Source organism: Cryptomeria japonica, chromosome 11, assembly GCF_030272615.1.
Source record: "Cryptomeria japonica chromosome 11, Sugi_1.0, whole genome shotgun sequence".
Lineage (NCBI taxonomy): Eukaryota > Viridiplantae > Streptophyta > Pinopsida > Cupressales > Cupressaceae > Cryptomeria > Cryptomeria japonica.
The window spans coordinates 462,321,824-462,336,887 of record NC_081415.1 but is presented as its reverse complement, the minus strand read 5'-3'; the positions used below and the strand labels follow the sequence as shown (position 1 = coordinate 462,336,887).

The 15,064-nt window shown below is 34.5% G+C and overlaps 1 protein-coding gene across 1 annotated transcript in view; it reads right to left on the bottom strand.

Annotated features, from left to right (window-relative positions):
* The window catches only part of LOC131068285 (uncharacterized), a 63,751-nt gene extending 52,069 nt beyond the window's left edge, over window positions 1-11,682 (bottom strand). The window contains exon 1 of the mRNA XM_058003457.2: window positions 11,280-11,682. Within this exon, the coding sequence (XP_057859440.1) occupies window positions 11,280-11,471 (192 nt within the window). The 5' untranslated portion in view covers window positions 11,472-11,682. The remainder of the gene's footprint in view (window positions 1-11,279) is intronic.
* Between the last annotated feature and the right edge of the window lie 3,382 nt (window positions 11,683-15,064).

Genomic DNA, 15,064 nt, shown 5'->3' with positions numbered 1-15,064 from the left:
GCACAGGCTGAGGAAGGAAAAGTTCAACAAAAGGAAGTTGAGCCTAGTAAAGGAAAGAGTGCTCCGAAAAGGCCAAGAACAATAAAGAAAAAAGATACCTAGCCGAAAATTCAGTAGGAGATCCAGCAGGAAGAGCCACCGCAGAAGAGGACAAGAGTGGAAGAGAGACTATCTCCGGTTAGCTATTCCAGTGTGCAAGAAGTAGAAATGTTTACACAAAAAATCCAGCTCGAGGTCACCTTCCTGACAATGCTCAAGCGCAAGATGTTATCAGTGTCAGCGCTTCACATAGGCCCAATCAGCCAGGAGATCAGAAACAGGAACTTCCTCCCAATCAAGAAGAACCCCACCAGGATAGTTCCGTTGAAACAATCCTTGGAGAAACGAAGGAAAAACCACAGGAGCATGCGCATATGGAAATACAAGATCTACTGACAACTACTCCAGATTGGCTGAGGGATAGATTGAGGAAGGAACCAATAAAAGAAACTAATCCAGCACGAGAATTGGAGGAACTCCTGAAGAGAATGGATCAACCAACACAGAAGAAGGCTAACTGGAAATTTTCCAGAGTCACGAGGAACGAGTCTGGATCCAAGACTCTACATCTAGCTGAGCCAGTGGTAGATAAAGATAGGAATGAAATTGCGCCACGTGATTATGTGATCAAGGAAATCGATTTGGGGGGCGCTTCGACGATACAAGTTGTGGAGGATTTCGAAGGGTCTTCCTTGGCAATGAGGGAGAAAATGCAGAGATTGAAGGAAAAGTGCAAAAGATTGAAAGGTGAAAATAGGGCCTTGAGCGGCTATGTCAAGAGCTTTAAGTGTTCGCTTAGGGAAGTTGATCCTTCATTCATTCCTCCTTCCTCTCTTCCTCAAGAGGACGTTGATGAAGCTAAAACAATCAAGAAAATAACGCAAGACGCTGAAGAATGGGCGAAAGATGTCTTTGTTGCCGCTGGGAAATTCATTGAAGCCCTGGCTCATCTTCATTCTAGGCTTGTTACCCTTCTGAACAGATTGGAAGTAGCGGATGGTCTATGGGAGGATGTTCACATTTACTAGGACCTGACCATTCAGCAACTTAGAGCTTTGATGAAGATTCCAAAGCAAACATTGATTGATGGGAAAGTAATCCAGGAAAACGAAATATACGACTTCCCGCAGTGGTTTTGCGTCGTTTGCTCCGAAAAGAATATCTTTGAAAGATTTTGTATGGAGTCTTTAACTTTAAAAGACTCGATCAGAAGGATGCATGAATTTCTTGAGAAATCAACTGCATGAATTCTTCTTCGTAGGGTCATTTTCTAAGGAACACTTTGAGAATGTTTCTTCATTCTCCAGCACAATGAAGAAGACGCAAGAAATGTTGATGGAATGGGAGAACTTCTTCTCCAAAAGCGAAGAGGAAATCAGCTTGATGGAATACTAGATTGAGAGCGCACCAAGTGTCGCCATGGGTGAATTGGAAGTCGTCATCTCCAAATTCATCACATGCAATTAATGAGTGCAACAACAGTCATCCATTCTTAGACGAGAATCTTTTGACCGAGTAGTGGTGGCACCCTTATTACAGAAATATTTTGACCAAGTGGCGAACCGATCAATGCATGGTGAATTTATGGAGCATCTTTTGCATGCAGCCGCCATATTTATGATTTTATGACAGATTCCTTCTGCATATTGCCATCGCATGGAATGGTGGACATTTATGAGCGGGGAATATTCACTGTATGATGGACAAGCTTGATGAAGTGGTGCATTTAATGCACGAATGGATGCCATTTTGGGCATGATGGAATTGATTGTATATGGGTTTCATGGGCATTTATTGTAGATTCCCACCTTGTTGCATTATGTGTGGGGAATCTTTTGGGGTAAAACCCTAATTAAGGTTTGCATGCTTTCCTAGTTTGAGGCCTATATAAAGGGGTGATCCCCCTCATTTGTAAGGGAGGAGAGATTGTATTCTAAGATTGTTGCTTTAAGTTTTAAAGCAGTCCACTTAATACATTGTTCAAATTGTTGGTGTGTTCTTGTGTTGATTTAAGACTTGCATGGTCTCACTCTCTTCGTTTAGATTAGATTTGCTTTCAAATATTTAGATGAACGAGATTTGATAAGGTTGCTTGTTGTAAAGTCCGTGCTCATACCTTTGGTTTGCAATTGATCGTTGCCAACTGTGCAAGGTTAGTATGAGCCTCTCATATGTGTGAACTTAACTTCAATCATCTTGTGAATGTTGTTCAAATTGATGCCTTTCATTGGTGATGTGAAAAACTATAACACAACCATTGAAGATTGCACCGCCTTCGTGCAGTTGTGCTATGCTGGCGAAGCGAAGTGTGGTTTGATTTCACGCAAGTGATCCTTGTCTCTTTGTTCATAGGGTTAGATTAGATTTAGCGTAGTTCTCTCAACCCTTCCCCTTTACTTTCTGCATATTTTATCCAAAATCCAAAAAAAGAAACTTTTATTGCAAATCATTCGCAAAGTTGTCCTTGAATCCACAAATTTGTCAGAATCTTCTTTGAGAATACGTAAGGCCCCTTGGATTACCAATAAAACACATCAGCCGACTGAGTCACGTCCATTGCACGAAGGAACCTTGGAGTTAGCCATTTGATCTTATTGCAATCTTAGCATACGGTGTAACTTTGATCAAGAGAGAGTGAAGTGACCATTGGGAACTTTATTCTGTGTTAGACGCTGTCCTAAAAAACACATCAACAGGTAAGATGACAGATTGAGGAGATCTATGTTCGCAGAGTTGTCTTGCCATGACAGCTATTATGATTAATTGAAGTGGTTCAAAACGCCGCCAAAGTTGATTGCACTATTGGTATGGTGTGCACCTCGGTGTTTATTTATGGTTGAAGTGTGTGAGCAATTAAGACAAGGTGAGTTGGGTTGGCACGGCATTTTTGGTGGTGTAGAGCCAGCATGAGTTTAAGAAAGGAATGTTTTTTCATTTATTTCCTACGTTGGGAACCATTTTGAGCACAGCGAAGAGTCTCTGGTTTTGGACAAGGTTTCAATGGAGACGAATTTCTCCCTCATAACAACCAAGCAACAGCTGGCTTTCATGGGGGCAATCTCTGAGAAGAGGATGCGTACTGTTTTTAAAATTGAGGACCCAAAATTTATACAAATGGTGGATGTGTTCTTGGGGAAAGAGTATATGGAATCAGAGTTCAGATACAAAACAATTGCGGATTGGCCTCAATGTTTCTTGCTTAGGGTCTAGAACTTGGTGCAAAGGAGGATGTTAAATGGGTGATAGGAGAGTGTGTGAAGGAGGAGTGGAAGTTTCGATTGGATACTTTCATGACCATTGCCAAGCCGAGCGAAGGGTTTGTGTCAACAAGCAATGAATGGCTACAATTTGTAGATTTCGTTCCACATTTGAGGCCATTCATAGTATGGGGAGTGGCCACGGACAGAGAAATGTGCCAAGAGAAAGCTCAAGTTGGGTGGGATTACATAAAGGACTATTTAAGAAGCAAGGAGTAGATGTTGCGAGTGTTGGGACCAAAAGACTCCAAGAAAGACAAAGAAGACCATTTTTTAAAAGGAAGACTTTTGGCTTAGCCACAAGAAGCCAATGGAGTGATGGATGGATCAATAATCTTTTTTTTTGATAATTTTGTGTAGTTAGGGTTTTAGCACTCATAGGATGGATGTATTTCGTTTTGTTATGTCCCTGTTAGTTGGCTTTGGCCTTGGACTTGGCAAACAACTGATCTGGTGGAGAGTCATTATGGTGTTGTTGGATTATGTGGTATGACCGTTATGGTCTCGTTTGGTTGTTGCTTCTGAAATATTGTTGGTTAAATGTGCATTTTATTATAGTATTAATATAAATATAAAAAAAATCTTTACTGATCAAAAAAATATATTTATTAGAAAAATCAAAAATATGAAATAAATTCTGCAGTCATTATTAATTTGCAAAAAAAATAATCTGTAGAATTTATTTTATATTTTCTATTAAATATTAAAAAATATAAACGAACTTTATTTTCTACAATTCATGTGTTGAAGTCTCTATTTTATTTGCTTACAATATCTTTATGCTATGGATATGCCCTTAAATATTAAAAAAAAAAGTAGTTTTTAACTGTTTTTCTTCAATTTTTTACGTTTTTTTAAAGCCAAATTTTCCCCAATTTTTTTTTTTTAAATCTTACACTTTTGGTTTGCCAATTAATTGCCCAAACAATTAATGCTGCTATGGTTCAAACTGCCCTCCAAAGTCCCCTATAGTTGCAGTTTGCCCAGCCCAATTGCCATTTTAATGAAGTGATGACACCGTGTGCAAGTAGCTAGCAACTCCGCCATAATAGACACATGTATATCTGACATCAAAGCCTAAAAGTCAGTGTGTGCAATGTAGCTGAAAGAGTATGTTTGAAAATTCATCCTAACCAAACAAATTAAAAACTCTTGTTATTCCTACAATGTGCACTATCTAGAATTTGAAATTTGGTTTAATCGTTTTCCCTCGTGACAACAATTTCTTATGGAGAAGAGGTTCCAACTCCCAAAAGATATGATGGATATCACTCAAAACTCTGTATCTCAATTATGGTCAAAGTTCCAATACTGAAAATCTTGTGCACCAAGCAAATTGGCATTCCTAATATTGCCTATCAACATAGCTCAAACATATGATATTAAATATTTAATGTTATGAAAAACTGTTACTAATATTCCCAATATTGATTATTGGTATAGTTCAGAGAATAAATCCATGTGATAGTAATCTTCAATGATTTAAAGAAAATGTTACATTTAAGTGGCACTCAGCTAAAACTGATATTATCAACTATCTATACCAAAGAAGCAGCGATCGTCAAAAAAACCCAATTAATCGGGGATCGACAAAAGAGGCGACTAATTCCCGAAAATCGGCAATATTAATCGTTGACTTTTTTCAATGATTTTCAACCGATTAAATCACGGAGTAATCGTGCGATTAATCGGCATAAAATCTAGAGCCCGCGAAAAAACCCTAACTTCGCCAAAAAGGGGCGCGAAACAAAAAAAAATTGTTTTATATCTGTGCATGACACGAAAGGGTTTGCATATCGCGGCAGTGGGAGAATTCACGGCAGGTGACTGCGAGATTAGGGAGAATTCGTAGCAGTGGGATAATTCACGCCATTTGCATATCGCGACAGTGGGAGAACTCACGGCAATGGGAGAATTCATCTTTCTCGGAGCTGCAATTCCAGGTATTTAGTCTTCTCCATTTCTCCATTTCTTTGCAATTTTTAATATCGCGTTTTTCATCACATCAAAAAAAATTTGTTTGTGAATATCGTTTTTTTCTTTGCAATTTTTATGACTGTTAATAAATATTTGTTTACGATATTAAACGATATTTATTAACAGTCATAAAATTACAGTTAAAATTTAAACAGTAAATATTTAATAAGCATAATAATTAGTAAATATTAATTTAGTAATAGTAATTTAGTAAATATTAGTAAATATTAATTTTCATTAACAATAATAACAGTCATATTAAATATTAACAATAATATTAAATATTTTTTTCATTAAATATTTTGTATTACTGTTAAAACTTAATATTACTCTAATTATTAAATATTTTGTATTACTGTTTAACTGTTTAATTATTAGATTACATAATTAAACTATTTAAAACTTAGTAATTTTAGAAATTACTGTTTGACTATCTAGTAATACAGAATATTTAGTAATTAAATAGTAATACAGAATAATTACTGTTTAACTATTTAAAACTTCGTAATTTTAGAATTTTTTTAATTAAACAGTTAAATATTTACTATTTTCTATTTAGTATTTACTGTTAAATATGTAATCTGATTGTTTTACTGTTAATTATTAGTAAAATTTGTATTTAATAGTAATTAACTATAATCAGAATTTACATTTTCATTTACAGTAATATTAAATTCATTTTTTTTTTAAATATGTAATCTGATTGTTTTACTGTTAATTATTAGTAAAATTTGTATTTAATAGTAATTAATTGTAATCAGAATTTACATTTTCATTTACAGTAATATTAAATTCATACTTTGTTAAATATTCTTAGCTTTTAATATATGAAAATGTCATTTTCATTTAATATATACAGTCTACCATAGATTCATAATGCCATTTTCTCTAAAGTTATTACCATTTAATATACAAAAAAATGAAAATTTTAATATAAATGTCCAGTTTTCATGATGAATGTCCAACGTTAATATACACAAACCCAACCCTAGATCCCTCAAAATTTAAAAACTGAGTGTAATGCTTTTGCAGAACTGATTCTTGATCACAATGCCACGCCAAAAAGACTTTGCATGGACACATTGCACAGCAATTCCTAGTAGCACGAAGGTCAAGTGCAATTGGTGTCAAGATGAGATCAGTGGTGGAATTTATCGTTTCAAATGGCATTTGTCAAAAGAACGAGGAAATAACACCGAGATATGCAAAAAATGCCCTGCAGATGTCTCGTATCAGGCAAAGCAATCTCTTGAAGGGATTGCTGAGAATAAGGCCAAAAAGGCAAGAATTGGGGTTGAACTAGGTTCTACTTCTACAAATCCTAGGATGCACGATTTCGGTGAGGATGGTGAAGATGGGAGTTTCAAGGAATCTAGGTCGATACATAATTCTATAGCACGTGGACCAAACACAGGTGGAGGAAACACTAATGCTTTCTCCCAACCTCGTACCACAACAGGATCACAAACCACTTTGGAGAGTACAGGATGGAGGAAAACTGTCACTGAACAAGCAAAGAAGGCAATTGCTAATTATTGGTACTCCTCTCACACGGCATTCCATGCTTCCAGAAATCCATATTGACCCATGGTAGATGCTATTGCAGTTGTAGGTCCTGGGTTTCAAGCCCCACCTTATGAATCATTGAGGGTTGGTATGCTGAAAGATGCAGTAGAGGATGTTCAAGATGTTAAACAACATCGATTGCAGTGGGCAAGAACTAGTTGCAGCATCATGTCAGATGGTTGGACAGATAGAAGAAACCGAACTCTTCATTAATTTCCTTGTCTCTTGTGAGATTGGCATTGTTTTTTTGAAATTTGTGGATGCATCTAATATGATGAAATCCACAAATGCATTGTTTGAGATGTATGACGTGGTAGTTACGGATGTAGGACCACAAAATGTGGTTCAATTTATCACAGACAATGCTGCTGCTTGTGTTGCTGCAGGGAGACTTCTGACAGATAAATATCCTTCCATGTTTTTTATACCATGTGCAGCACATTGCCTTGATCTAACCCTAGAGGACATTGGAAAAATTGAATGGGTTAAGGCAGCATTTCAGAAAGCTCACAAGGTTACCAAATTTGTTTATAATCACACAAGGGTTTTGGCTATAATGCGCTCTTTCACAGGAGGCAAGGAGCTAGTTCGACCAGGAGTGACAAGATTTGCAACATATTTCCTTGCATTACAAACATTATGTGAACAAAAAGGTAATTTGAGGCGAATGTTTGTTTCAGCTGAGTGGATGGAGTTTGGTTTCACAACTCAAGCAAATGGCATAGCAGTGGCAAAGTATATGTATTCTATCACATTTTGGGAATCTATTGAACAGATTGTAGAATTTTCAGAGCCTTTAGTAAAAGTCTTGAGACTAGTGGATGGGGATAAACCCCCCATGGGATATGTGTATGAGGCCATGGATAGGGCCAAGGAGGTGATAAGGAGTAAGCTGGAAAATAACAGGGATAGGTATATGCCGTTGTGGGAAATAATTGATAGGAGATGGGATGGACAAATGCACACTCCTCTCCATGTTGCAGGATACTTGCTCAATCCTCTATTATTCTATAAGACTGACTTCCTGGAAATTGATGCTGAGATCAAACAAGGCTTCTTCAAGTGCGTGGAAAAAATGTTTCCTGACTTGGAAAAATTTGATGCGGCTACGATAGAGATGGAAATGTACAAGCATGCTAAGGGCTTTCTCTCTTCTAGGGCTGCTATACAAAGCAGAAAGACCATTCAACCAAGTAGACTCTATAAACTTTTGACAATCTCTTTATCTTGCCAACCATTAAGTTTGTTAAGATTATAAGATATTCTTAGTCTTACAATATCATCTCCATATAATGTGTTTTTCGGCTGCATGGTGGGCTTCTTTTGGAGATGAAATACCGAATTTAAGGTGGATCGCGGTGCGTATTTTGAGCCAACCCTGTAGCTCATCAGCTTGTGAGCGTAATTGGAGTGTGTTTTAACACATACATTCCAAGAAACACAACCGCCTATCACAACAACGGCTGAATGACTTGGTATTTGTTCATCACAACCTCCGCTTGATATAAGGAAAGCTCAAGGTGAGAATATTAATATATAGTTGCAGTTTTTTGAATTGTATTCACTATTCATTGGTTTTTCATTTGTAAGGGAAACACTAATTTCTACATGGGCAAAATCAGGAACTATTGAGGAAGGCTTGCCAATTGACCTCAATGAGATATATCTAGAGTGCGAGTTGATTGCTGCTGATGATGCTGATGATGATGATGATGATGATGTTGATGATGATTATGTTGTTGTTGATCGTTCGCTTGAGTCTGAAGATTTTGATATCATGAGGCGAGCCAACTTTGGTCCTGAATGGGTTGAACGAATTAGGACAGGCTCTTACCTAGGAGCTTCATCATCAAGGCCTCCTGCCCTCTAGCATGTCATTGCCTACATTTGAGATTTTCGAATTTTGTACTTAGTTTACAGGTTGACTTTGTTCAAAGTCACAAACTATATTGTAATTGACATTTTGACATCTATCACCATCTAGATATTATTTATGGTGTAGTATATTTTGTGCAACGTAATCAGTGATATGAATATAAACAACAAAAATCTATTTCCTGCAATTCATGTGTTCAAGTGTCTATTTTATTTGCCTACAATATCTCTATGCTATGGAAATACCCTAAAATATATAAAAAAGTAGTTTTTGATTGTTTTTTTGTATATCCGATTTTTTCCCAACTTTTTGAAAAAATCTTATACTTTTGTTTTACCGATTAATTCCCCAAACGATTATTGCTTCTTTGATCTATACAGCTCAGAACTTGAACCCATGTGACAGTAATATTTAGCATTTTTCATTAATTGTCACACTAAGTATCTCTCAAAGGGTGTAACCTCTAATGGTGTCGTGGCCTGATGATGGGGATAGTGGCATGTTAGGCCACCCATTCTAGGTGCAATTCCTTGGTCAGTTTGGCCCAAAGCTCCACAAATTGCAGAAACTTGGTCGAAATTGAAGTTAATTAGCTTTTGGTATTAAGACCTCATGCACAAATGTGCAAGGAAATTATTATAAAGAGTATATCCCAATTTTTCAAGTATGGAACTATTTCAACTGTAAAATTCTTATGATGGGTGTGGTTTAGAACTAAAGTTTCTATCATCGACAATTTTACTCGTCAAAAAATCAATGGATAGAACAAGTGAAAATGAAAAGTATAAGATGGGTCAGGTGTCCAAAACCTGACCTGCAATTTCCAATGAATAAAATACCAAAAGTTGAACAAAGGTTCAATCTTCAGTATATGAATGACATTTTATTGTACCTATTTTTTTTTTTTTTGGATGGAAAATGTTTTGATTGAGCTGTCTACATCATACACATATACAGACTGAATCAATGGTGATGTATCAGTATTTCAAACATATCTTCTTTTCAAGCACTGTAACTGCGTGGTGATGATATTCTATGGTATTCTCTAAGAATATGTATGCATTTCACTCAGTAATTAGTTTGAGCATTGTTCTTTTCTGATCTTTGACACGATCCTTGTATGCCTCTTTATAAAGATTGACACTTTCTTAAAGCTTACAAATTTATTTGAAAAATTATTGATCCAATGTCAACTTATGATTACAGGATACTGTCTGTCATCTTTCTGCCTCTCACATTCTAATATACTGAGTATCTTCTTCAAATAGCCCTCTGCACAAAAAACACAACCTATCGGCTTTCCGTTGCAAGAAAAAAGCGTGAAACTGCTAGTATTATAATGTGATAAAAATAACATGTTTTATTGGATAACTGATACAGAACACTGGAATGACAGAAAAGAGAAAAGCAATTTTTTTCAACAATTACAAGGCAAAGAAGGACCAAAAAAGATGTGAAAACAATGGTAAAGTGGGTAGGTTAGAGGGACAAGAGAGGATCAATTCAAAAGGAGGCTTATGGAAGCGGGAAGGAAGACAAGGAGCGAGAAAGGGAGATGTGGGCCAAGAGGAAGGAGTGGAAGGATACCCAGGAAACCCAGAAAAAATGAAATAAGAGATAAGAACGAAGAATTGGTTCTAAGGGAGTTTAACAAGGGTTGCCAAGCGAAACTCGGTTTTATTGATATTAAAAATGAACCCTTATAAATTCACCAAAAAATTGAACATATACATCAGTTGAAAATTGGAGTTTAGACTCAGTCACTCTAAAAGATAAATTTAGTTCAGTGAATTACTCCATTTACTTCAATGGATACGCATAATCTTGGGAACCATTACGCTTTACCCCCACTTCTTAGAGGAAAGACTCATTATTAAGTCACGTGCATTGATCCATTTATTAATTTTATTTACATTAAAAACCTACAGAAGATAAGAATAATCTTGGGGAACCATTTCTCCCCTTTCTATAAGGAAAGATTCATTTCCAATTGGTGATTTACATTCTTTTTCTGCCACGCAGATGGAGAGATATTTAATTTTCACCATTAAATGATCAAGGTAAATAGGGACCCAAGCCCTCTCCAGAATAAATCAAAACAAGTGCATTGCTCCAAATATTGGCATAAACCAATTACAACAGATAAATATAATCTTAAGAAACTGCTTTCCGCTTTTCCATTTACAAAACCTTCATTTATACTTACATATTTACATACTTTTTCACAACAGCAGGCAAATATAGAGACATATTCAACAAGATTTCACCGTTAAAAAGATTATGTTCAAATTAAACCAGTATCATTCCAATTAGGTTTCATATACCTAGCACAATAGTTCCCAAAACTAACGTAGGAACTACTCAATCCGCTCGTGCAGACGACAAAAACTCAACCTACCAAAATCGGATTGCAAACTTTCATTTCAATGTGCAAAGTGGAAGGATATTTGCAGGAAAATTTCAACATTTAACGATTAAGTACAAACCAAAACCAAGACAAAAAGGGTGCTTTATTTGAATAATAAAGAAACCGAAACCTAGAGATAACTAAAAGCTAAATCTACCTCATAAGGGTTTGTCTTGACGAATGGGCGGCCAAGCTTCTTTGCAATTTCTTTCTTTCGATCAGCAGCCTTCTTTGCAGCGCCTCTGTTGGGATCAAGCTGTTTCAACCCTACAAACAGAACTATGCAACTCACTGCAGCACTGATAGCGTACAAAATTATTTCTTGTGTGAATGTGGTTTGCTTGCCCATTTTACTGATAGCCAGCGTTGAAGTTTCTTTGTTCTTGTGCAGAAGTATTACCTACAGGGGGCAAATAGGTTATGGACGCACACAACAAACATGCCCCCTCCGACATTCAGAACTTCCAACTGATATCGATATTTGGTTTTATAGCGTGGGATTATGGGCGGTTCGCCGCCAAAATGAAACTCATAACGGAAATGCGTGCAAGAATGATATCTGGCCATATATAAGAGATTCGGTGAAATTTTAAAAAGGGAAGCTTATAGTGCAAGTTCGCTTAGTGCGTAAAAGTAAAGCAAATGTCTAATTTGCTAGTGCAATTGGGGAAACATTGCTACAATAAGTGCCATGGGAGTACTTCTTTTGTTAATTTTTTAATTGAGTGTAATTGAAATCTTAAATAATTTGAGTTGTAAGAAATATGCATAAAAATGTTTTAAAATAATAAGATACTTAGCAATTTTATCAATGTTATAAATATGCATATCAAAGGTACTTGTATAGTTTCATAAAAATGATGTTTTTTCAAAAAAGAAAAAAAAAAAAAAAAAACTCAATCATGAGCTAATCTTTAGTATTTCATTTTGCCAAGACCCCTACTCTCTTTACGTTTTACAATAATAAATTGATTAAAATATAATTCCTAATAGATCATAGTTCAAAATTAATTGTCATGACTTTTTAGTTTTTTATGTATATAAATTTTATATGATAATATTTTTATAAAAAAATCAATAAAACTAATTAATCTAAATATTTAACACCAAACTACTGATATGTTTGGTATTGAGCTACCAGAAAAAATTAATGATTAATAAAAAATTATAAATTTTTATATTATAAAAGTTACATTATTAGCCCTCATTGTGATATGTTTTAATTGACAAATTTTTATATTATTACATTACTAATCGGTACCTATATCCCAACCTAAATGGGGGTCACAAACATTATTTGTTTTAGATTTCCGAAAAATCCGCTTATAACAACAAAAGTTGTATTGTCCAATCAGGATACAAAAAAATAATTTTTATAATATGTAAACTTAAAAATTGCACAAGTAACTTTAGAAAATAAAAATATTTTTAAAACAAAAATAAAACCTTGTTTGTAATTGGTTCAAATTAAATTTTTTAATAACTAGTTAACTGTAAAAAAGAAAAACTCATTACAATAGCATTTGCCTAACGGCAAGTACTAATAATGATGATAATTATGGGTCATGAAATATTAAATTTGTTTGTTGTATTTATTTATTTCTTTGTTAAAATAGAATTGTAAGTGTTTTTTATATTAAAAAGTAGCAAAATAAAGGTGTTGATTTTTTATTTTAAGAGTCTATTGGTAGCAATAATATTAATAGTAGATAGACTAACAACAGTTTAACAATAAATATCAAAAATCATAGTCTTAACCAATAAGCTAAATGAAATAAAGTCTTATCAGTAGAACCAAAAGGTCTAGAGAAATAAAACTAGCCACCTAGTGGCTAGTTGAGTACATGGCTCCAATCATCGGTAAAGAACTTAAAGAGTTCCTTGTAATGCTCTTCTTTTTTAGCATCATTGCCTAAGACTTTCCTTTGCATCAGGGACATGGAGGTAGTGGAGCCATACATCACCTTCATGTTGAATTTAGAGACAATGACCATCTTCTATTTTATCTCCAACACCTTCTTCCTTGGAGCCTTTAAATCTTCCCCCATGGTCCTGCAGTTCACACAAATGTGCTCGCTCTTCCCTTGTCGAATGTCTTCCTCTTCTGGCATTGCATCTTAGGTTAGGTCTAGGGGTTAATGAAATTGTAAGTGTTATTTGATCTATTAACATTCAATTTAAAATAAAAGTTTCACTGTTGACAAATATTTGTCTTTTAAATATCGAAAAAAAATTATAAAAAAATAAATTTAAATTTTCATTTGTTTCTTATAATTGATAATAATAATTTTAATAAACAAAACAAACATTGGTTGACAATTAAGAAGTAAACAAATCAAACATCAATTAACAATTAAGAGGTGAGGATTTGAGAAATTTAAAAAATAAGTTTATAATGCAAGTTTTATCAATTGAGTAAAAGTAAAATAAACTTCTAGTTTGCTAATTTTGTAAAATATTACAATGTATGATGAAATAGTATATCAATAGATTTATTTTGTTTGTAATATTGTATTGTTAAAATGCAATTGTAATATTTTGTTAAAATAGAATTGTAACATTCAATTTGAAACAAGAGATGCATTTGTGTCATGTGCATGTGAGTGATGTAGTTGATAGTATGTGTTATTATTGCAATTGCATTTGACTCCTATGATGTCTATTCAGTGTAGTTTTGGTAGTTGCTTAATAGACAAAATCTTAATGTAATAGTAAATTATAGAGTACATGCAAAATACCAAGTTAGTCAATGGTCATGAATGTTGAAGTTACAAAAATATTTCACAAAGACAGTAATGAAATAGAAACAAATTAAGGTTTAGTAGAGTTGTAAATTGTACATCTTTAATTTGGATGAGTCAATTTTTAGATTAGTCAATTCCAAGTTGCCAAATAGCGAATATTAAGACACTTAGTGAACATAACGTATCAATTTTTAGGACAATTTTGAAGACAAAAAATATCGCGAAGAAATAAGAAGCTTTAAGCCGTCTATGAAGAGAACCATGAAAATTGAAAGTTTAAATATAGCATGAGCATAAGTAAACAATATAGCAATAGAAAATAAAGCAAAGTTGGATAAGTAGTTATGTTATTGAAGTGTATAGTTGGTTTGATTTAATAGATTATGAGCACAAATGTTGAATTCATATCACATTATTTGAGATAAGAAATAGTAGCAACCCATGTAGTATAAAGTCATCATTGTTTCTAAATTTTATTAAAGGGTCAAATGGGTTTTGAAGGGACCTGAAACCCTATATAAAAAATGTTGCCTTCAGCAAAACATCAATAAAACAACAAGAAAATGGCAGCCAACCAAAAGATCAAAGATAGAGAATAGATAACCAACAAGGCACTAGGCTAAGACTAGAAAAGACAAAAGAAGAAAAGTTACTTAAGATTCTTCAAGGCCTCAACCGCCTCGACCTCATGCTAAGAGGTCTCCTGAGCAAGTTTCTTAATATCCTATAAGTCCTTCAACAACTAATCAGCAACCTTCTTGAGATGACCCCTACTGCAGGTACAAGGCCCTTTGCTATCTTCAACACCAGTCTGATTACTTTTGACCTCCAAATCGATGAACTAAGGATTACCCTGTTGTAGCTTTTCAAATTTTTCGACCAACATCCTCATACAAAGTTTTTGTTTGAGTAGTTATTATAAAACATCACTTGTTTATGTAGGCAATTGCAAAAAGTAGAAATATATAAGTAGTGATATAATTCAATAGAAAATACCATGTATACATTTCCATCTGATATTTTAATTGTTGATGAATGGAATTGATATTGATATTGACCTTTCTCTAATTTAATATGAAATGCCATGTTACAGAGAAGTTGTGCAACATAAAAATGATTGTTGGTTTGTCTTCAATGTAGTCTTCATATGTAGCATTTTGTAGACTAGGCAACAATAATTGAATAATAGATTTGTCAG